At 43.6% G+C, this 22,692-nt stretch overlaps 1 protein-coding gene across 1 annotated transcript in view; it reads right to left on the bottom strand.

The window, feature by feature from the left end:
• LOC124596169 (tyrosine kinase receptor Cad96Ca) overlaps positions 1-22,692 on the bottom strand; it is a 500,081-nt gene that overhangs the window by 19,256 nt on the left and 458,133 nt on the right. The window contains exon 8 of the mRNA XM_047135210.1: positions 11,401-11,582. Within this exon, the coding sequence (XP_046991166.1) occupies positions 11,401-11,582 (182 nt within the window). The remainder of the gene's footprint in view (positions 1-11,400; positions 11,583-22,692) is intronic.

The following is a 22,692-nucleotide window of genomic DNA, read 5'->3' as shown; positions in this document are numbered from 1 at the left end:
ATGAACTGAATGCCGGACTGGCAGGATACGAACCGTACTTCCAATTACCACTACATGGGACGATGCTCCGCGAGAGAGGCACAAAATTACGTCGAGTAAATCAGATGGAGGGCCAACGCGGGCTAGAACTGACGTAAGAAGTTACGGTGCATTTGTCGAAAGCTGGTCAAAGTCAGTTGATATCACAGCAGGTCAAACGCGACAGGATGTGTGAGAGTTATCAAATCCCGACATCCGCCAGTGACCGTCTGCATGTTGGTTTCTCCTCCTCACGTCGTTTGTTCTCTTTAAGTAGTTAGTAGCCGGACAAACATCTTTTAGTTCGAATTTAACATTGTAATAGGGCGGTGGTCCTCGATCGACCGAACTCTTGAAGGCTTGTGTATCGGGATGAGTGGTCCATGGACGAAGGTAAGAGGCACGTCAAAATCGGGGGGACATTGCTCTCGATACATATTGATGCAATGTGGCATCAGCACGGTTTGGAAAGTCCGATATCATTCGAGTGACAGTCCGTCCGGACTGGGCAACCTGTTAAGTGCACCCTTACCTAGCGCCTCCTCAGGGTAGTCCTGCATAATCTCTGCTAAAAGCGACGATGCTGCTGTGACATCGAGGGTGCGCGGCACGTGTTGCAAAACGTCGCTGTCGTCCCTCTACTCTATATTCTCCTCCTGGCACAAACGTCGATAATGGTCTGCGAAGGCTTCCACAATGGTTGCCTGGGTGGTTAAAGATCGACCATCCGGCAAAGTGAGGTCCGTGATGTCGTCAGCGTCGATGGCTATCGAGCACGGTGAGGTGCATAGATGGGATTTCGACGCTCCCTCGGTCTTGACGTCGCGAGCGCAAGACGACCCCCTCCAATTTCCGTCGTGTAAGAGACAATATGTACGAGGGTGAATCAAATGAAAACCTTAAATTTGTAATAAAAAATCGAAATTCCGCCCCGTTATCCTGTGTGTTGGTAAGCGTGCTACAAACAGTGTGCAGAATGGCCTGTAGGTGGCAGCACAGTACTGATGCACACCTACCGTCGCAGTACCAGTAAAAAGAATGCCACTCCACTTGCGACTTGCACCGGGGAAGAACAGCATTCTGTTATTCGGTTTTTGCGTAGTGAAGGTGTGAAAGCTATTGAAATTCAGCGACGAATGAAGGTTCAGTGCGGCGATGCATGTTTGTCACAGCAGCAATTCTATGAATGGAGTAGGAAGTTTGCAAATGGTGTAACTTCAGTGGCAGATGCTCCTCCTCCAGGTCAGGCACAACGAGTTTTGACTCCACAGAACGCTGCAAAAGTTGAAGCCATAGTGAAGGAAAACCGCCGAGTGACACTGAATGACATTGCAGCATGTTTACAGATAAGTTATGGGTCAGCACACCACATTGTGCATGATGTGCTCCAGTTTCACAAAGTGTCTGCAAGATAGGTGCCACGGCGGCTGACTCCTGAAATGAGAGAACGAAGTGTTGATGGCTCTGAGCACTATGGGACTCAACATCTGAGGTCATCAGTCCCCCAGAACAACTTAAACCTAACTAACCCAAGGACATCACACACATCCATGCCCGAGGCAGGATTCGAACCTGCGGCCGTAGCGGTCGCGCGGTTCCAGACTGAAGCGCCTAGAACCGCTCGGCCACACGGCCGAATTGTTGATGCTTGTGAAGAACTTCTTCGGCGTTGAACAGAAGGTGATGGCTTCCCTGCAAGAATCGTTACTGGGGACGAAACCTGGGTTCACGTCCACCAACCGGAAACGAAGAGAGCGAGCAAGGAATGGCGCCATTCCTCATCACCAAAACCAAAGAAGTTTTGAACAGAACCATCAGCAGGGAAGGTTATGCTGACTCTCTTTTGGGACGAAAAAGGCGTCATTTTGGAGCATTACATGTCTAGAGGGACCACTGACACCAGTGCATCATACACAGATCTCCTAAAAAATCATCTGCGGCCTGCAATCAAATCAAAGATGGATTGCTGTCAGCAGGTGTCCTTTTGCAACATGACAATGCAAGGCCCCACACTCCCCGTACAACAGCTGCAACAATCACAGACCTGCATTTTGCGTGTCTTCCTCATCCACCATACTCACCAGACCTTGCGCCAAGTGATTTCCATATGTTTGGACACTCAAAGACGCAATGGGAGGAAAGAAGTTCCGTTCTGATGAAGAGGTACGCCACGCGGTGCATGAGTGGTTGCGCGGACTACCAAAAGAATTTTTTTTCTAAAGGAATTTATGCACTTTGTAAGCGCTGGGGAACTTGCATTGAGCGTGGGGGAGATTATGTTGAAAAGTGATACAGCTTTGTACCACTTCTGGGCAGTAAATAATATTTAAAAAAATATTTAAGGTTTTCATTTTACTCACCCTCGTACGCTTCAATTCGGCAGCTAGCAATGTCTATTTTATGACGGCGGATGGGGTGCGAGTTCGCGAAACATCATACTGAAGTTCAAAGTGCTACGATGCCATGCAGCGATGTCCTCTCCATATTGTTTTAGCATCATATGGAACGCTGGTTTTGCGCAGTCCATTCACAATGTCAACGTCTAAGGGTATCGTGGAAGGCGTGTTTCGCAGTCCGCGAACCCAGTGGTGGTAATCTGGCGGCATTCCCTGTTCTGGAGGTGTGTTACATTCATCTTCCACATACCCCCGCTCCACTGTACTCATTGTTGCTGGAGGGTGACTGTGTATATGAAGGCACTATACTCTGAAAACCCAAGAGACCACCGTTCGGGCCGGCCGCGGTGGCCGTGCGGTTCTAGGCGCTCCAGTCCGGAGCCGCGCTGCTGCTACGGTCGCAGGTTCGAATCCTGCCTCTGGCATGGGTGTGTGTGATGTCCTTAGGTTAGTTAGGTTTAACTAGTTCTAAGTTCTAGGGGACTGATGACCACAGCAGTTGAGTCCCATAGTGCTCAGAGCCATTTGAACCATTTGAACCACCGTTCGGCGTCCAACACTCCCGGCGAAAGATCAAGACAACTGGTCGAGTGACTAGTAACGTATTTATTTATGTCTGGGGTGGTCACCTTGCACTTTCTCCCAAGTACCGATGAGATGCAGGTCTCGCACCAGTATCAGAAGTTCTCGACAGGTCAAAAAAATGTGGGACCTGGTCTTTGGGGTGGAGCACACAATTAAAATTACCGATGAAGATACACTGATCGTAGCGAGTTCGTTCCTCTGAAAATAATTGTGACCTCTTGTGGCGTTTTTCAGTTCCTGATGGATCGTACACGTTAATCACACGTGTATACAGTGGCGTGCTCGCAAGCCTCTGGCCGAGGGGAGGTAAGTCATATTTTCAATGGCAATACCGTCAGACGCTAGTTTCAATACGGTCACCAGATGTCGCATATGTAGCATAACTATAGAAGTCGGGGAGGGACGCGAGACACACTTCTTGCGATAAAGCAAAGCCAATATTCGACACACGAAGCATCTCTTGCAACATAGCAACATAGGGATCTTCATTGTTGTCCCATTCGTACTGAGGTTAATTGTGGCGATACGATAAGCTTGTCATCGAACGGCGGGTGACAAGTTATTCATTAGGTCCGAAATGTCTATCGTGTGTTAACCTGCATCACCACCTCTGGTCACCCCCAGCATATAGCACTATTATTCATATAAATTTATAAAAAATTTTTACATTTTAAGTTTCTCGTAATATAATTGTGATATGCGAAGCATATTTGGAAAATGTAGCCGGCCGAAGTGGCCGTGCGGTTAAAGGCGCTGCAGTCTGGAACCGCAAGACCGCTACGGTCGCAGGTTCGAATCCTGCCTCGGGCATGGATGTTTGTGATGTCCTTAGGTTAGTCAGGTTTAGCTAGTTCTAAGTTCTAGGGGACTAATGACCTTAGCAGTTGAGTCCCATAGTGCTCAGAGCCATTTGAACCATTTTTTTTTTTGAAAATGTGATATATGTGATGTTAGAGTGTGCTTTGCTGATATATATTTGTAACTTTTGTAAAGAACTATGTGAAGTGTATCATTCACTAAATAGTATTTTGTCATGGGTTAATTAAATGAAAATTTTCGAGTACGTAATTTTACATATTTGTGCAAGTTGTAATTTATATGTAACGGTACACGTTTGGGGGCAAAGTGTAGGATATGTTTTATGTAAAAGATGGAGTGTTTTGTACTGCGCAGAGCCGGCCGGAGTGGTCACGCGGTTCTAGGCGCTACAGTCCGGAACCGCGCGACCGCTACGGTCGCAGGTTCGAATCCTGCCTCGGGCATGGATGTGTGTGATGTCCTTAGGTTAGTTAGGTTTAAGTAGTTCTAAGTTCTAGGGGACTTATGACCTCAGCAGTTGAGTCCCACAGTGCTCAGAGCCATTTTTTGTAGTGCGCAGAAGTTGCTGTGGGAAGAGTAAAAGGTGGCTTGCGTTTTTGGGGAACTACTTATAGAGCGAGTGGGACCTGGAAGAGACAGTCTGTAGGCAGCAGTGAAAGAGCCAACACTCAGAAGGACCATGCGATGTCTTGACTGAAAATTGTTGCACAATAGCCTCAGATGACGACTGATGAATTATTATGGCTTTGGTACAATTGTTAGACTGTGGTATGGATGTTAAAACGACGCCAAGAAGAATTAATTAGTTATTACTAGAATTGTAGAAGCGTGAACCATCAATTCAAAGTAAACATTTTATTAATAATTATTGTGTTAAAACATAAAATTTGTTTCACTCTGTTATTTTATTCCTAATCACTCACGTATGTAGGCTCCCTTCCAGGTGTTTCATTATTACAAGTAAACCAGTTATAAAAACGTATGAAGTATCTGAATGCTGTATCTGAAATATTTGTATTCAGTATCTACAAGCAGTGGATTAATTTTTAAAGTGCAAGTATGAGTACTGTATGATTTACGTAATAGAAATGCTGAAGTGAAACTTTGTGTAAGTATTGAAATAGATGTTTTCACACAATTTTAAAGGTTTTAAACATTCTTACTCTCTTTGTGGTAATAAGTGAAGTGAAAGAGAGTAAATAAGTTTTGCTAAAGAAGACGAACTTGTCATGGATAAATACTGAGGTTTTGCTAATTAAGATTTGAGCAAAGTTAAATTCCCTCAGTCATAAATGGAATACAATAAAGTACAGAGAGTTATAAAAAAATTGCTTATGTGGCTCAGTAACACTGAGTAGTGTTCCATAAAAATGCTGAATGTCAATACAGAATGACCACACCCTACATTTGGCTTTTGACAGATCATTTGTTAAGGGAGAGGTATAAACAAAGTGTCTTAATAAATTTAAATGTGTGTATTATGCTAATAGAATACTTCAGTATTTAATTTTTTTGGTTATACAAACTGCCAACATAGAGACCCCCTCCTTGCAAAATTTTTTTAGTACTTAGTCATGATTGAAAATTCGTGGCATTTCTAGTTCAAAACTATATATGTATGTGGGCGTAATAGCTAAAATATTCCTGTGTCTTTATCAGAACCATATCCTGAAAAGTTATATTTATTTGTGAAGTTATGTTAGAGAACAGCAGGAAAGTAGGCCAAATTTAGTTGTCCTGCTTTTCTGAAACTTAACCATTTCTTTACCTGGATAGGCTACCGACTGTAAATCCATTAGAAAAACCGCTTAATGAACTTGGAACAGAAACGTCATGGATTCAGTATTATTCTAGTTTTATTGCGTTTCTTTCCAACAGTTAGGAAACTCTTAGGAAAAGAACTAATAGTCTCATTTCCACGTCCATGAGTCATACATCATGGTCAAATCCTGTAAAAGGGGTAACTTAATACAACAGTTGTGGAAAGTAGGTACAATTATGACGTGTGTACTAAATGCGCAATTCCCGGGTAATAATGTTATACGTGGCTCTTCCCCTGACAGAACTATTTGTTCTGTTGGGGTATAGTGCTACCTCAGCGGGACCCGTTCCTAAAGTTCCGGGCCCTGCCGGTGTAACTGATCGTCCTCCCTCCACGCCGCTGAACGCCGAGCGAGACCTCTTCCGTCATCTCCTCAGGACAAGGGATGGTTCCTCGCACATCGGCAAGTGGAAGGCAGCACCCGCCTCGTGTATCGAAGTCTGACCTCTCATCTGCTGGTACCTACGAAACTTCCTCAGTCCCATTCTGCGTTTCCACACTGCAGCCAGCGGCGGTTGCCTCCGCTGGAGCACCGTCTTTGTGGGTGCAATCCTCGTCCTTTGGCGGCTGATCCACAAAATGTTCTCAAGTCGTAAGAACGGCACCGTAAGCCACGCGCAGAGGCAGCAGCTGCGACATCGGCACGATCTCCGCAGACGTTACTTGCGTAATCCGGCGCTGTAGGCGTTCGGATCAGAGGTGACCGCCTTCCCACATCCGGAGCAAGTTCTTAGTTGTTCACCGTAAATGACGATGGCAAAGCAGCCGCCGATACTGAGGTATGAGCGGACATGTCTTAAGTTCAATTCTGACATGTCGGATTCCGTTCAAAAAAAAAAAAATGGTTCAAATGGCTCTAAGCACTACGGGACTTAACATCGGAGGTCATCAGTCTCCTTGATTTAAACTACGTAAACCTGACTAACCTAAGGACATCACACACATCCATGCCAGAGGCAGGATTCGAACCTGCGACCATAGCAGCAGCGCGGTTCCGGACTGAAGCGCCTAGAACCGCTCGCCCACAGAGACCGGCATTCCCTTCAGACAGGGTATGTCCGGAACTGCGTCCATCTTTCCACGACATGGCTATGTGCCATGATGTAAGGTCGAAGAGCCGACTCGACTTCAAAATGGTTCAAATGGCTCTGAGCACTATGCGACTTAACTTCTGAGGTCATCAGTCGCCTAGAACTTAGAAATAATTAAACCTAACTAACCTAAGGACATCACACACATCCATGCCCGAGGCAGGATTCGAACCTGCGACCGTAGCGGTCGCTCGGCTCCAGACTGTAACGCCTAGAACCGCACGGCCACTCCGGCCGGCGACTCGACTTCTTCTGCTGGGAGTTCAAATAGAAGTTTAAATATCCTGATCGTGCGGAATACCAAACAAGCATGATCTACGTCCACAGTACCCACTTTGCAATCAGCGTCGCTGAAGCGGAGGCGCTGTTTCGTTTCCCGAAGATCCGTTCGCATCTTGCTTCGTTGTTGATTTCTTTTTGGAACGTAAATTTGAGCGTCGACTTTTTGTATTGGTCCACCATGCTGATCTGTATGCGAAAACCAGCGCGCACGAAACGGCCAAGTACTGAGTAAACAAACAAGAGCGCTCATTCTGCGGCGAGCACACAAACAACACGTCCGCACTGCTGCCGTGCCAAACGAAAACCGCTCACTTCAGCTATTTGGACACATTTTCAGGAGCAGCCCAACTATCCATGTCCTGGTGTGTACTGTCCCTGGCGACGAGACACTGTTATAACTCGTCATTGCCTTCCTATGGCATGAAATACTGCAGTGCACTGTGGTACAGTATTCGCCAAGAAATATGGATGACTGTAGCAACCGTAAGTACGGTGTTCGTTGCGAATGCCATTGGTTGTGATGAGATATCAGAATAATGAGGTGGTTCACAGATGAGGTGTTATTAAAAATATCCGTGAAAATTCCCGTAAGAAACACATCTCAGTTTTGACTGTCACTCTGAAAGTAGTCCCCTCCCACTTATATACAATCCTTCCAGCGATTTTGTCATTATTGCAAACGATGCTGAAAGTGTAATGGCTGAATCGTATTCAGGCTCAGCTGCAATTATGCTTCAATCTCTGCTAGGAAATCAAAAACGGAGCTCTTTCAACTTCAATTTCGTTTTGGAAAAGGAATAAATCGTAGGGGTCTAAATCAAGCACCGTGCGGTTCTAGGCGCTGCAGTCTGGAACCGAGCGACCGCTACGGTCGCAGGTTCGAATCCTGCCTCGGGCATGGATATGTGTGATGTCCTTAGGTTAGTTAGGTTCAATTAGTTCTAAGTTCTAGGCGACTGATGACCTCAGAAGTTAAGTCGCATAGTGCACAGAGCCATTTGAACCATTTTCTAGATCAAGCGAGTAGTTTGGTTTGGGGACAAGTGTCATGTTGTTTTCTAAGGAATTCCTTCACAAAGAGCAGAGTGTGTAAGTACACTGCCATGACGCAGCAACTGAAGTCTTTGCTCTCAATCTCTCAGACAGTCTGTATCCAAAATCTTTCCTCAATCTTCGAAACATGACAGTAGAACTTCCTTGTGACTAACAACTTGGAATAAATTTCTTATGGATAATTTGAAGGATACAAAAAAAATTTATTTGCATTGACTTTGGGAAATGGCGGTGGTATTTCGTATCACTGGAAATGACATTTCAGAGTTGAAAGTTTGATGATTACGACAATGAGCAAGGTAAGGAAGCAGGTGGAAATCTGCGAAGACTGAAGTAAATTTTTAGTAAAGTGAGATTGGTGGCAACCGCATCGTGATCGGAGCTTAAAATCACGTGGTATTTGAACTTTTGATTCAGTGTAGTAATCAGAATTCACGTTGGCTGGCAGCGGCCATGAGAAGCCACCGTCGTGCAGTAGGGAGAAGGTGAGCACAAATAAAGTGACTCAACATGGCGGTAGTTCAGAGTGCTGGCGGCGGGAAGATAGGAGGGCTGACTTAGGAACGGGAAGTTAATTCACGTGTCATTCTGAGAGCGTCTTCACTGGAGCAATAGAGTTGAGCCGTTATGGAAATGATTAATATTCCTGAAGTGGACTGTCTGATAACAGTGCACCCTAAAAATATTAGCAGTGGGGATGAGAGAAGGCGCTCGGTGTTGGAAGAGGTCAGACGTGAGTCGAGCGGCAGTTCCACCTCCATGACATCATCAAACTTGCTTTGAGCTCGCATCGAGTTAACAATACCCGATCAGATACAGTCAGAGGCATTGAACTGATTGGTGATGATGAAGGGTAATTCGATTGTGAAGGTAAGAACACTTTTCAAATGGTTCAAATGGCTCTGAGCACTATGGGGCTTAACATCTGAGGTCATCAGTCCCCTAGAACTTAGAACTACTTAAAGCTAACTAACTTAAGGACATCACACACATCCATGCCCGAGGCAGGATTCGAACCTGCGATCGTAGAAGTCGCGCGGTTCCGGACTGAGCGCCTGAACCGCTAGACCACCGCGGCCGGCCATTATTAACAGAAACATGTACAACACTGATGTAATTTTCTACAATACTTATTATTTATTACGCAAAACGATTTTCGGCTGTTACGTCATCATCAAGTACAAAGACTGTAAAATCTTTGACCAACAAAATATCACTACACGGCATATTTATCTTTGTACCAGATGATGGCGTTACAGGTGAAAACTGGTTTGTGAAATAGATAATAAATCTTATAGAGTACGACACCAGCGTTGTGTGTCATTTCACTCATCAAATACATGAAAACTTGACGCACGATGCGGCATTTTTCACGTTTTTCAGTGTTTACGACGTATTTCTTGAACTGTGTGTCGTACAAGGATATAATTTTGTAGGTACACTCAGCAGCGTATGTGAATACAACACTCCTGGCCATTAAAATTGCTACACCACGAAGATGACGTGCTACAGACGCGAAATTTACCCGACAGGAAGATGCTGTGATATGCAAATGATTAGCTTTTCAGAGCATTCACAAAAGGTTGGGGCCAGTGGCGACACCTGCAACGTGCTGACATGAGGAAAGTTTCCAACCGATTACTTATACACAAACAGCAGTTGACCGGCGTTGCCTGGTGAAACGTTGTTGTGATTCCTCGTGTAAGGAGGAGAAATGCGAACCATCACGTTTCCGACTTTGATAAAGGTCAGATTGTAGCCTATCGCGATTGCGGTTTATCGTATCGTGACATTGCTGCTCGCGATGGTTGAGATCCAATGACTGATAGCAGAATATGGAATCGGTTGGTTCAGAAGGGTAATACGGAACGCCGTGCTGGATCCCAACGGCTTCGTATCACTAGCAGTCCAGATGACAGGCATCTTATCCGCATGGCTGTACTCAACGACGAACCTGGGTGCACGAATCGCAGAACGTCATTTTTTTCGGATGAATCCAGGTTCTGTTTACAGCATCATGATGGTCGCAACCGTGTTTGGCGACATCGCGGTGAACGCACATTCGAAGCGTGTATTCGTCATCGCCATACTGGCTTATCACCTGGCGTGATGGTATGGGGTGCCATTGGTTACACGTCTCGGTCACCTCTTGTTCGCATTGACGGCACTTTGAACACTGGACGTTATATTTCACATGTGTTACGACCCGTGGCTCTACCTTTCATTCGATCCCTGCGAAACCCTACATTTCAGCAGGATGATGCACGATCGCATGTTGCAGATTCTGTACGGGCCTTTCTGGATACATAAAATGTTCGTCTGCTGCCCTGGCCAGCACATTCTCCAGATCTCTCACCAATTGAAAACGTCTAGTCAATGGTGGCCGAGCAACTGGGTCGTCGCAATACGCCAGTCACTACTCTTGATGAACTGTGGTATCGTGTTGAAGCTGCATGGGTAGCTGTACCTGTACACGCCATCGAAGCTCTGTTTGACTCAATGCCCAGGCGTATCAAGGCCGTTATTACGGCCAGAGGTGGTTGTTATGGGTACTGATTTCTCAGGATCTATGCACCCTAATTGCGTGACAATGTAATCACATGTCAGTTCTAGTATAATATATTTGTCCCATGAATACCCGTTTATCATCTGCATTTCTTCTTGGTGTTGCAATTTTAATGGCCAGTAGTGTATATGCGAAATAAATTGCGAAGACAGTAAGTAGCAAAGAAATAATAAATTTGAACGTCATACATGAAGCGGCACTTTTTCCCTTATCTCATTCTTTATGGTTCCATAGCTCTTGAACGATCATAGGTAGGTGGTTGTTAGCCTCTGAGCGATGGCTGTCTTGACAGTAAAAGGTACATGGACAGAGTTTGGCTTGATTCAATGGTTTAAGAGGAGATATGGAACACACACAATAATTATATATATATATACGTGTTATATCATGTATGAATTTAGTTAAAGAGAAATTTATTGATGATCGAGCGAGGTGGCGCAGTGGTTAGCACACTGGACTCGCATTCGGGAGGACGACGGTTCAATCCCGTCTCCAGCCATCCTGATTTAGGTTTTCCGTGATTTCCCTAAATCGTTTCAGGCAAATGCCGGGATGGTTCCTTTGAAAGGGCACGGCCGATTTCCTTCCCAATCTTTCCCTAACCCGAGCTTGTGCTCCGTCTCTAATGACCTCGTTGTCGACGGGACGTTAAACACTAACCACCACCACCACAAATTTATTGAGTCACAACTATGAGCCTATGTATTCGTCATCAGTCGCAGAGATCGAATGTCTCAGTCTCGATGAATTTTGGCAGCCAGCACTCACCCCTTTGAAGGAGAGGAACTCCATGCCCCTGGCGACCTGATAAACGAAGGAGGTCAGGTCGCGCGACGTGAGCGCCTTGGAGGGCCCGTGCAGGTTGCCGTAGTGGCGCTCGGCGCGGGAGCTGCGCAGGAAGCTCTGCAGCTTCCCCAGCGCCACGTACTCCATGATGACGAACAGCGGGTCTGAAACGACACAAACTTTGTTGCAGACTTTTTATTCAGAGCAGCAAAAATCCTCCCCCCCCCCCCCCCCTCTCTCTCTCTCTCTCTCTTTCTTTCCCGGTCCAGTTTTTATCACTCATATTAACAACACATGTGGTATACATTTAAAAAAACAAAAATTAAAACATGTTTTATCCTTTTTTCATCCATCTGTGACGCTATTTTATTTGCAGATGAATTCATCGCATTCTGATGCTTTTAGCGAAAGACCAATGAGAATTCACCGAATGTTGTAATGTAAATACATAAAACTGCGACCAATCACTTCTTTGAATATTTATTTATTATTCCACTACATCACTATTTCTAGCATAATGTTCGATGCTGGCTCTGTGATAAGATGATTGAACACGCTTTAATGTATCGCCGTGACTATTATTTATCTGTCGATATGAATGCAAAATTTAGTTTTTTACTTACTGCGACAGTATGTGCGGCTTTTATCGTTAGTGTCCATCTGCAACGAGGTAACACGAAAGCGCACTGTTGGCGTGAAGTATGAATGAATGAAGTCACGTGGTCTCTTTATCGTTACGTGTTCTCCACTTTTGGAATATTACGTAATGACCAAAAGTCAAAGGGGTTTCCGTCTGGCTTATTCTCTTATACAGCTGGCCAGCAATTCCTTATTTCGCCTGGCAGCCATACAAGGGTTGCGCAGGTACAGTTTGATAATGGGGCTGCCACTTCACGATCTTCCCGCCGGCCTGATTTTTATGTAAGATGTTTAACGATACAACAGCTGAAATAACTGGAGCAAACTAACAGAGGATGTTAACAGTTCGACAAGGGTGCAGCCTTTCACCATTGGCCCTTGCAATGGAAAATGAAGCTGTCGGAAAAAACGCACTAAGGACAAAAATGTTAACAGAACAGATCATCATACAGCAAGTAGATAGAAATTTGTTTAGAGACAATGGTAACGTATACTGGAGACCTAAAGTTGACAAATTCAGTAATCTAAACGACACCATTAGAAGATTTCTCCAAAATAAAGAAAGAACAGAAACTTATATTAAATTTCATAATTATGTCGGTACCAGGGAATGAATTTTGATAATGAAAAAGACGATAAAATAATACAAGCCAATGAAACGAAAATCCGTAAGAGCATAACACGATACAAAAATGGTTCAAATGGCTCTGAGCACTATGGGACTCAACTGCTGAGGTCATTAGTCCCCTAGAACTTAGAACTAGTTAAACCTAACTAACTTAAGGACATCACAAACATCCATGCCCGAGGCAGGATTCGAACTTGCGACCGTAGCGGTCTTGCGGTTCCAGACTGCAGCGCCTTTAACCGCACGGCCACTTCGGCCGGCCATAACACGATACATGAAGATAGTTTATGAAAGAAGGAACTATTTTAGGAAGGCATTAAAAATTGATGCAAATAAACAAGCTGAAGAAACTAAAAAAACGGAAATGCCATCAGTTGCGAATGGAAGACTGAAGATTACCAGTACCTTTTTGGTAATACATTCCGCAAGGTAAAAGATGTATTAGAAGACCGTAAAAAAAAGTTGAAGAATCGAATCTTAAAGGTGGAGCAAGACCTAGCGCATGGTAGAAAAAGAAACAGAAGAAAAGAAGAAGAAAGTTCTGCCACGCTACCAGGTATCTCAGACAACCACACACTTCAGCATCAGTTCTTCTAAAAAGTTATGTTCGAAACGATCCTACTACAAGGTTCAACAACCACCAAGTAACTGGTGTTAATGGAATGGCTCCAGAAAATCGATAGGAACTTATGGAATGAGCTGTGTAGATGACCGAAGAACATGTTACACTATTGCTACCATGATAGGAATATTGACTCTGCTTATTAGACATATGCTTGTCGTCTAGCCAATAATTGACTCTCTCATCGCACTAATGTTCAATTTTTTTCAGTATTGCAGCGAAATGGAGCAGTCATTCACGGGAAAATATCAAATCCACGGTTCACGGACAGGCACAGAATAAAAATTATTTCGATTCCATAATAACGAAATGGTTATGGAAGTCGCCATGTTTTCATACAACAGCTTTCGCGTGACAGGGAGACAAAAACAAACAAACAAATAGGGGTCTCGTAATAACTTTCCGCGTCTTTACCCCTCTGTAAGCAATTAGCAGATGTAAGTAGCGATACGTAAATACTTACACAGTGCCAGTTGCTACCACAAATATTAGCCGCGTCGTGTCCCAATAAGCAAGCGTACCGGCAGGGAGGTTCGTTAGCCATACGGTCGGTGAAATTACGTCAGCGAACCGACAGTTATTATGCACGCCACGTAATATCAGCAAATCCATGGATCACATACAGTCAGGATAAAGTATTAGCCACTGGAACGCAACAAACCGCATATTCTGTCTTTGTTCGTTATCATGCCCGTAACACATTAACAATTACTAATGCAAAAGCTTATGCAAATTTTAACACATTAGTCAAGAGGACACTGTACCGACAGCCGCAAAGCGTTGTATTCAGTAGAAAAACAAACTCGAAATATCATAATTAATCACGAGGAGAATCAAAAGAAGCGTAACTGGCGTACGCAACAGTATTTCCAAATTTTCTGTTACACAATATTATTGTTGCAATTAAACAGAAAATGCACAGTACCACGCACAGAAATTATCACCAAATGAAGTCACGCAATGTTTAAATCAACGGCGAGATATCAGGTGTTACTCGGACACTGCTTCATTCGTCTTTTACGAAGCGCACGTTTCCATTCAGGAGGAACGTTCTCGGAAGCAATCCACAAAACGAAGTGCATTTCTGCTGTCTGTAAGACTGTACAATGGAAGTTCAGCTTTGTGCAAGTGAGAGAATCTTCATTTATTGACAGAATGTCTGAGAAAATCTAAGGTATTACGCGATTCTCAAGGACAATAAACTACAAGAAAACTTTGTGTTTATTGTTCATCGCCCTTCCAATTCTGCTACATAACTCTCTTTAGTAATCCTCCCTAGCGGTCTCTCCCCTCCCCTTCAAACTGCCAACAATCAGCTCTTTGATATTCTCGATGTATTAAAGGTTTGCAATATACAACTCTTCTGACTGGGTTGACGCGATCACCCGAGATTTTCTTGCATCGTAGAAATTACACCCGATCCATAGTAACATCATGCCTCTAACAGTATGTCCATCTCGCAAGTTCAGTTTTGATCTAGTCGATAAGCACTGCGAACAAAGCTAAAACCAAACGTTTTCGCATGGCAGAAGGTGCTAATATCATAGATTTTCTGGCCTATTGTATTCCCGTACCGACCGAAGGAAAAATGACATTTTATATGCTTCTGTACGTGCCTGAATCTCTCTCATGGTCGCTTCATAATTGTTGCATACTGTTCTTCGAATACAGATTCTTTAAATTTGCTCAACAGAATTTCGCGAGAACTACTTCGTCTTTTTTCAAAGGATCCCTTTTTCAATTCTGCAAGCATTTATATTATACTTTTCTATGGGATATACGGATCTGTTTCGATCCTAATTTCACTGGTTCAAATGGCTCTGAGTACTATGGGACTTAACATCTGTGGTCATCAGTCCCCTAGAACTTAGAACTACTTAAACCTAACTAATCTACGGACATCACACACATCCATGCCCTAGGCAGGATTCGAACCTGCGACCGTAGCGGTCACGTGGTTCCAGACTGAAGCGCCTAGAACCGCACGGCCACACCGGCCGGCCTTCAATTCCATTCCATGCCTGTTCTCATGCTTGCTTGATATGAACCTCAACACTGGAACAGAACTCTAGAAGTGTCCCAGTGGCCTCTTGTAGATACTATGTTCTCTTAAGTAAGGATGGGAGTTGTACTTCGATGATAGTGTTCCTAGGAACACATGACGTATATCGGCCTGTATTTCAATCTAATTGGAGATTTTAGAATCACATGAAGGAATACCTACCAGAAACTGCCATAAGAAGTTTCCGAAATTTTCTACTGTTTTTTGTTGTTAGGAGATAAGACGTTGTGTTTCGTGCAGCACTGGTAAATATTCTGAGTTCTACACACATATATATTAAATCTATTTTGAAGACAGTTTTAACACTTTAGTTAGAGAGTTCTATGGTTAGTAACATTCTGTAATTTTTTAAAAACTAGTTATATAACTTGTATTACTTGTGGGTGGGTGTGCACCATCGTGTACCTCGAAAGGAGGTCTTCTGCTATGAAGCATGTGGTGGTTACGAATGAAATGGGTTTCTTTAACCTCTTAACAGTTTTATCTATGGAAATTCGTGTTATAGTCAAATATCTTCCACTTGAAAACATATTTAACTTGTAACTGGTTTTTGATAATACTTCTGCTCAGTTTGATTAATCACTGGGTATTATTGTGTAGTAGAGTAATAATGTAGTAACTTGGCTATTAAATACAATACTGACAAGATATTTTGGACAGCGACACTTGTAAAATTCTGTAGAGTATTTATTCCTAATTACATGATCATGTTATAAGTTTCAACATTTTTTGTTTCGCTTTTTGAAAAACCTTGCTATTTCGGAGCAATTTTTATAGTTTCAATGAAGACTGCAGTACACAAAAAGTGAATCCTATATTTGAAAATGGAATCAGAGAGTATATTATATTTCTAATACAGGGCTGTCTAGTTTCAAGGTACAACGCTCTCCCCCTACAGTTTATCGTCGCCTGTGACACATAATTTAGGTAATGATTTTACAGTTCTTGGCTCAGGTAACATGCTGAAGAAGGTCAGACCAGAAGAAAGAAAGTTCAAAGTTTAGCATCTCATTGACGACGTGTTCACTAAACGAAGCCTGGTAAAAACTTCATATATTATGTATGGAACATCCGTTGTCCAGTGACATCCGCTACCATTCGTGTTTAACAACTGTTGCATGTCAATTGTAACGTGACCGATTTCAGTCTTTACGAATATCATGATTACTAAGTGATCCGTTACAGTAGACTGCTGCAGATCACTTTCGACAACAGTTCTGAAGATTATCGTATGGACCAAAAACTTAATGTTATAATTGACGAGCGATCGTTACGTCAAATTAACTGTTTCCATAATTTGCGTAATTGGTGCCACAGATCATCAGTGTTTTTGAAAAACGAAGACGTGCCTGCCGGGAACCTGCTATAACTTTATTGTTTCTCGATGAATACTTTCGGTAGCACCATCATCATTGTGAAATTAAAAAATTTCCTGGCTGATTAAAACAGTGAACCGTACCGACAATCTAACTCAGGACCTTTGCTCTACCGACTGAGCTACTCAAGCACGACTGAAGACCCACCTTAACAGCCTTCATTCTGGATACATACCCCCTCCCTTCGGGCTGTGTCTAAACTACGTATCCGCAATATCCTTTCTTCCACAAGTTCTTGCAAATTTCGCACGAGAGCTTCTGAGACGTTTGGAAGGTCGGGGATGAGATTCTGGTGGAAGTTAAAGCTGCGAAGACGGGTCCTGGAAAGCTCAATCAGTAGAGCTCTTGCTCGCGACAGGCGACGGTCCCAAGTCCGAATCTCGGCCCAGCACACAATTTTAATCGGCCAAGAAGGTTTGTATCACCGCGTACTCCGCTGCAGATTGAAAAATTCGTTTGTGAAATTGGTGTGTAAAGTTGTTATTCCGAACAACCAGAGGACACGAACCCGAGGGTGCAAAAGCAATCTTATGATCACCACATTAGGAATAATGGTAATGTGTGTCCTCTGTCTCCTTCGCGTTGGCATGCCAGAGTAAGATCTTCATAGTTTACAAACCGCGTCACTACGAATAAAATATTCAAGCTTTCAATGGCTGTGTCTGCCATCTTCTTCAGGAATAAAAACCACTGACTCCTGGAGCTGGCACGACATATAGGCGCGGCAGCAGCGTCTGGAATCCTCCAGAGACAGCCGAAATGATGCAGGCGTGGAATGGCGTCGTAGCATCTTCGGTCTACCGCGGCACCGAGGCCTACCAGAAACACAGGTCTTGGCGCGTTCGTCACGAAGGTGGGCCGAGCTCCGTGACTCGCTCGCTCGCTCAGCTCAGCAAACAAACTGCGTTTCTACACATTTTAACTCGTAGCTGGGTGTCTATGTAAAGACAAGAATTGCATCTTGTACTGGAATGCACTATTAAGGAGTTTCATTGTTTAGGAGTCCCACTACGATAGGAAGTCCATAGGTCTATTAATAATTTGTTACCCCTGTACTGGGATACAATACAGTTAAAATCATTCCAGAATGATTACCAGTTGCATAAGGCACCACATCTTGTATGAAATGAAAACTGTTACGCAGAAGAAAGTAAATGACATAAAAAAGCTTTACACCACTTATGTCGAGACCTGATATAGGTCCCACCAATATTCAAGAAAGGAAATAGGAGTAACCCACTGAATTACAGACCCCTATCACTGACCTCAATTTGCAGTAGGATTTTGGAGCATATACTGTACTCTAACATTATGAATCACCTTGAGGAAAATGACTTATTGATACATAACCAACACCGATTCAGAAAATATCGTTCTTGTGCAACACAGCTAGCTCTTTATTCCCATGAAGTAATGAGTGCTGTCGACAAGCGATCTTAGGTCGATTCCATATTCCTAGCTTTTCAGAAGGCTTTTGATACCGTTCCTCTCAAGCCACTATTAATCAAATTGCGTGCATATGGAGTATCGTCTCAGTTGTGTGACTGGATTTGTGATTTCCTCTCCGAGAGATCACAGTTCGTAGTGATAGACGGTACATCATCGAGTAGAACAGAAGTGATATCTGGCGTTCCGCAACGTAGTGTCATAGGCCCTCTGCTGTTCCTGATTTACATAAATGATCTAAGTGATAATCTGAGCAGCCGGCCGAAGTGGCCGTGCGGTTAAAGGCACTGCAGTCTGGAACCGCAAGACCGCTACGGTCGCAGGTTCGAATCCTGCCTCGGGCATGGATGTTTGTGATGTCCTTAGGTTAGTTAGGTTTAACTAGTTCTAAGTTCTAGGGGACTAATGACCTCAGCAGTTGAGTCCCATAGTGCTCAGAGCCATTTGAACCATTTTTGATAATCTGAGCAGCCCCCTTAGATTGTTTGCAGATGACGCTGTAATTTACCGTCTAGCAAAATCATCCGACGATCAATTCCAATTACAAAATGATCTAGAGAGAATTTCTGTATGGTGCGAAAGGTGGCAATTGGCACTAAACAAAGAAAAGTGCGACGTCATTCACATGAGTACTAAAAGAAATCCGATAAGCCGCACAAATCTAAGGGCTGTCAATTTGAATAAATACCTAGGAATTACAATTATGAGCAACTTAAATTGGAAAGACCACATAGATAATACTGTGGGGAAGGCGAAACAAAGACTGCGCTCTGTTGGCAGAACACTTAGAAGATGCGACAAACCCACTAAAGAGACAGCCTACATTACACTTGTCCGTCCTCTGCTCAAATATTGCTGCGCGGTGTGGGATCCTTACCGGGTAGAATTGAAGGAGGACATCGAAAAAGTGCAAAGAATGGCGGCTCATTTCGTGTTATCGCGCAATGGGGGTGAGAGTGTGACTGATATGATACGCGAGTTGGGGTGGCAGTCACTGAAACAAAGGCGAGATCTATTTACGAAATTTCAATCACCAACTTTCTCCTCCGAATGCGAAAATATTTTGTTGACACGCACCTACGTAGGGAGAAAGATCATCATAATAAAATAAGACAAATCAGAGCTCGAACGGGAAGATTTAGGTGTTCCTTTTTCCCACGCGCCATTCGAGAGTGGATGGTATAGAAGTAGTATGAAAATGGTTCGATGAACCCTCTGCCAGGCACTTAAGTGTGAATTGCGCAGTAACCATGTAGATGTAGATGTTTGTTGTACGACTAGTAATCGGTCAGACTCCATAATAGCGGATTCCAATAGAAGATGCAGTTTTCGTTAGTACATACACACCCAGTTACATGTTAACACGTCTGGAAAATCATTTTGTCTGCTGAGTTAATCGAGCACGCGTAGGCCTACCTTCTAGGCGTACGCGCCGCGGCCCGTCTTAACTCGTAGGCCTCGCGCTGCACCGAGAGCCGTCAGATGACGCAAGAGGCTTGTGCCACGTTTGAAAATGCCGCTCCCGCCTCCCTACAAGCGTCATCATCGTCTTTGCTCTTGCAAGATATCCAAAGCCCGCCCCAAAGCCCAACAAAGTGTGTAGCCCTGGTCTCTGTTAAAACTGCTGCTGTTTATCCAACTTTCGGCCGCCGTTTCTGTCTCTGCGAAAATTCTTGCGTTTTACCGTAAGGTCGGCCACTTACATTATAAAGTGAGCAGTGGCGGCTCCTGTGTAAGAGCACAAGACCTTGTTATTGGCTATTTTTCTTTGAATGCTGTGAAACGCACACACATGCTGTAATCTAAAATACACGGCACTAAATCTACCGCGTTGTGCTACATTGCTACTCCTCTAGACCCCGCGAAACGTGACATCAGGATAGCAATCACATCTTCAGTTGTGTACGTTTAAAGGACTTTTTGCACGTGCGCAACTGGCATGACGTAATTGCCTTACGGGCCAAATACATAAGGATTTACAAAATTGTTAAGGCTTTCGTGGCCACTTGTTGACAAACTGCCTATTGGCCTCTGTCTCGGGTTCTTCGGCCGACGTTCATCTAATGATTTTTCTGACGTTTCGCCAGCACGAGTGGCAAAGCTTCACCCTCCATTGCCGGTAGTGAACAACGTGCAAGGCTTACGGCGTGAACCGCTATACCTTACCGCTCAACTACAAGTTTACATCAGTGCCACCAGGTGATAGCATATTGGCGCAGACTTTTATCCCCGTTGGCTTGACATAAATCCTGCTATGCGATAGCACATCCTCACATATGACAATTCACTCACTATATGGTAAAATTACTTTGGACTTCAGTATATGTCATTGTTATACTGATAGCAAAACTTATTTTGTGGCCTTCTGATTGCTTTATAGTATATTAAGTTTTGGATTTAATCATACAGTAATCCATTTGAGGCGCTGAGAACCGTAAAGACCTGCAGCATCATCGTCGACTGTGAGATTGTAGCATTCATACTTGCTTCTGGTATCTGTTGATCTGATGGCGAGTCAGGTTTATCTGTGCTGTAGGCCCACATTGCATACACGAGTATGAACATTCACGAAAAGCTGTCTCCCTGGTTTCTCTGATATCAATTTAAATGTGAGATCGATGACGGTTTGCAATATGTCCTTACGGCTCTCAGCGCCTCATTCGTATTGTAGTCAAGTGACTATGTTGGCAGGCATTTAACACAACCATTTCCACAAAGGGCAGTTTGTGTTTAGAGTTGGTTGTTTACTGTTCAGGAATCGGCTTGTGTGTGTTGTGTCAACATAATCTCTTTTGAAACTATTTTAAGTCTAAGAGAAAAGGAAAGTTAGCCAAAAAGGAACTAAAGCCTACCAGACCAGAACCGTTCATTAAGAAAGAGACAAAATAGAATAAGCGTGACTACAAGCTAACATATCAAAAAGCGCTTCAGTTGTTGTTTGGATGCAACGTAAAAATGTCTGCTTCTCAGATCGGAAGTTAATTCGTGGAATAACACAGGTGTTAAGAACCTTACAAGTTTGCCCTAAATAATAAAAAAGCACGAAAACTGCCACTTGCGCCAAAATGAGCAACGGAGAGTAGTCAAAGCTTACATATTACTTCTTTCTTGTCCCAAACTGTACTTCATTATGTTCAGGACAACAGAATTACACAAAAACCATTCTTTCTTTTGCCAGACAAGTATACATATTATTATTTGTTCTTAAGCATTACTGATATACAGCAGATCTATTACTTTAACACACTGAAATTCATCTGAATCTAATGTTTACTCACGAACCTTCACCGAAAGTAAACAGCCGAGGTTAGAATAACAGACCCCCCCCTCCCCGATACACACACACACACACACACACACACACACACACACACACACACACACACCTTTCCACGTATCAAAATCTGAATTAGAAGCACGATAGCAGAAAAATCGTTCTGACCGTCGCAAAGGATAGGCGATTCAATTTGCTCGGCAGCGTTGCATGGAACACAGCTGAATACAAATTCGGCAGTAGCAGCCAGAATACAGACGAAGGCGATAGGTTTGTTTTGTTTTGACGAGACTTCGTTGAGCGTGTGAGGTACGCCCTTGACAGTGTAATTTAGAATTCCATCAACATTGTAATTATTGCTGACTTCGTAAGTCGAGGCAGAGGTTGTTAACTCAGTCTCACTCGTGGAAACAGCTAAAATATCATGAGCTACACCGTGGACGCCTATATGGAAAGGACACGAACTACAGCTACTAAACTATTCACACCTGCATTCGACCGACCACAATACTAACTAAATCATAGCAGCAATCAGGCGCGTTCGTGCTTTGTCCAGCTAAATAAAGGTAGCAACACGAACAGTTCTTGTCACGGTTTTCGCAACTGCTAAACAGCGTACAGAGAGAAGTTCTAACGAAGTTACCTCCACAACCCCACCGTCTGGTAACTGGATGAAGTGTTAAATGTATACAGACACTTCATCACCGAAGCAAGATATCGAAGTATATCACTTTTTCGAAAAAAAATCTATTTGCAAGTCATTGGGACAGTCAAAATGGTCATATGAATTACTTATTCCATCAACTTTGCGATACATTGTAGCTGCAGTTTACCATAAACATATTGTCTTCCGCCTGAGTGGTACTGTAGCATTGAAACGTAGAACTTTGGCGTGTTCTGATTGGCTGACTGCTGCCTACAACATAGTACGAGGAGCTATCTATGATCGTGGGGCATGTGACCAGCGCGTCGCCAATTCCTCCAGCCGTTACTGTAAGTAGATAGATCTTGGAGATGCCGCTGCTTCTTTATTGAAGACAAAAGCTGAGGAGACACCGGGAATCGAACATGGGTCCGAACCCAGGAACGCTAACCATTCGGCTACGGAGCATTGTCTCAGATAATCCTTAATCGGACATGGCATGTACGTTGTTCCATCATTCATGTTAGTAGTTCAGCATCGTTTATTTTAAATGGCCACTGTGATTATTTTCTGAGTAGAACCAT

This window comes from Schistocerca americana, chromosome 1, assembly GCF_021461395.2.
Source record: "Schistocerca americana isolate TAMUIC-IGC-003095 chromosome 1, iqSchAmer2.1, whole genome shotgun sequence".
NCBI lineage: Eukaryota > Metazoa > Arthropoda > Insecta > Orthoptera > Acrididae > Schistocerca > Schistocerca americana.
This window is presented reverse-complemented; position numbering and strand designations above follow the sequence as displayed.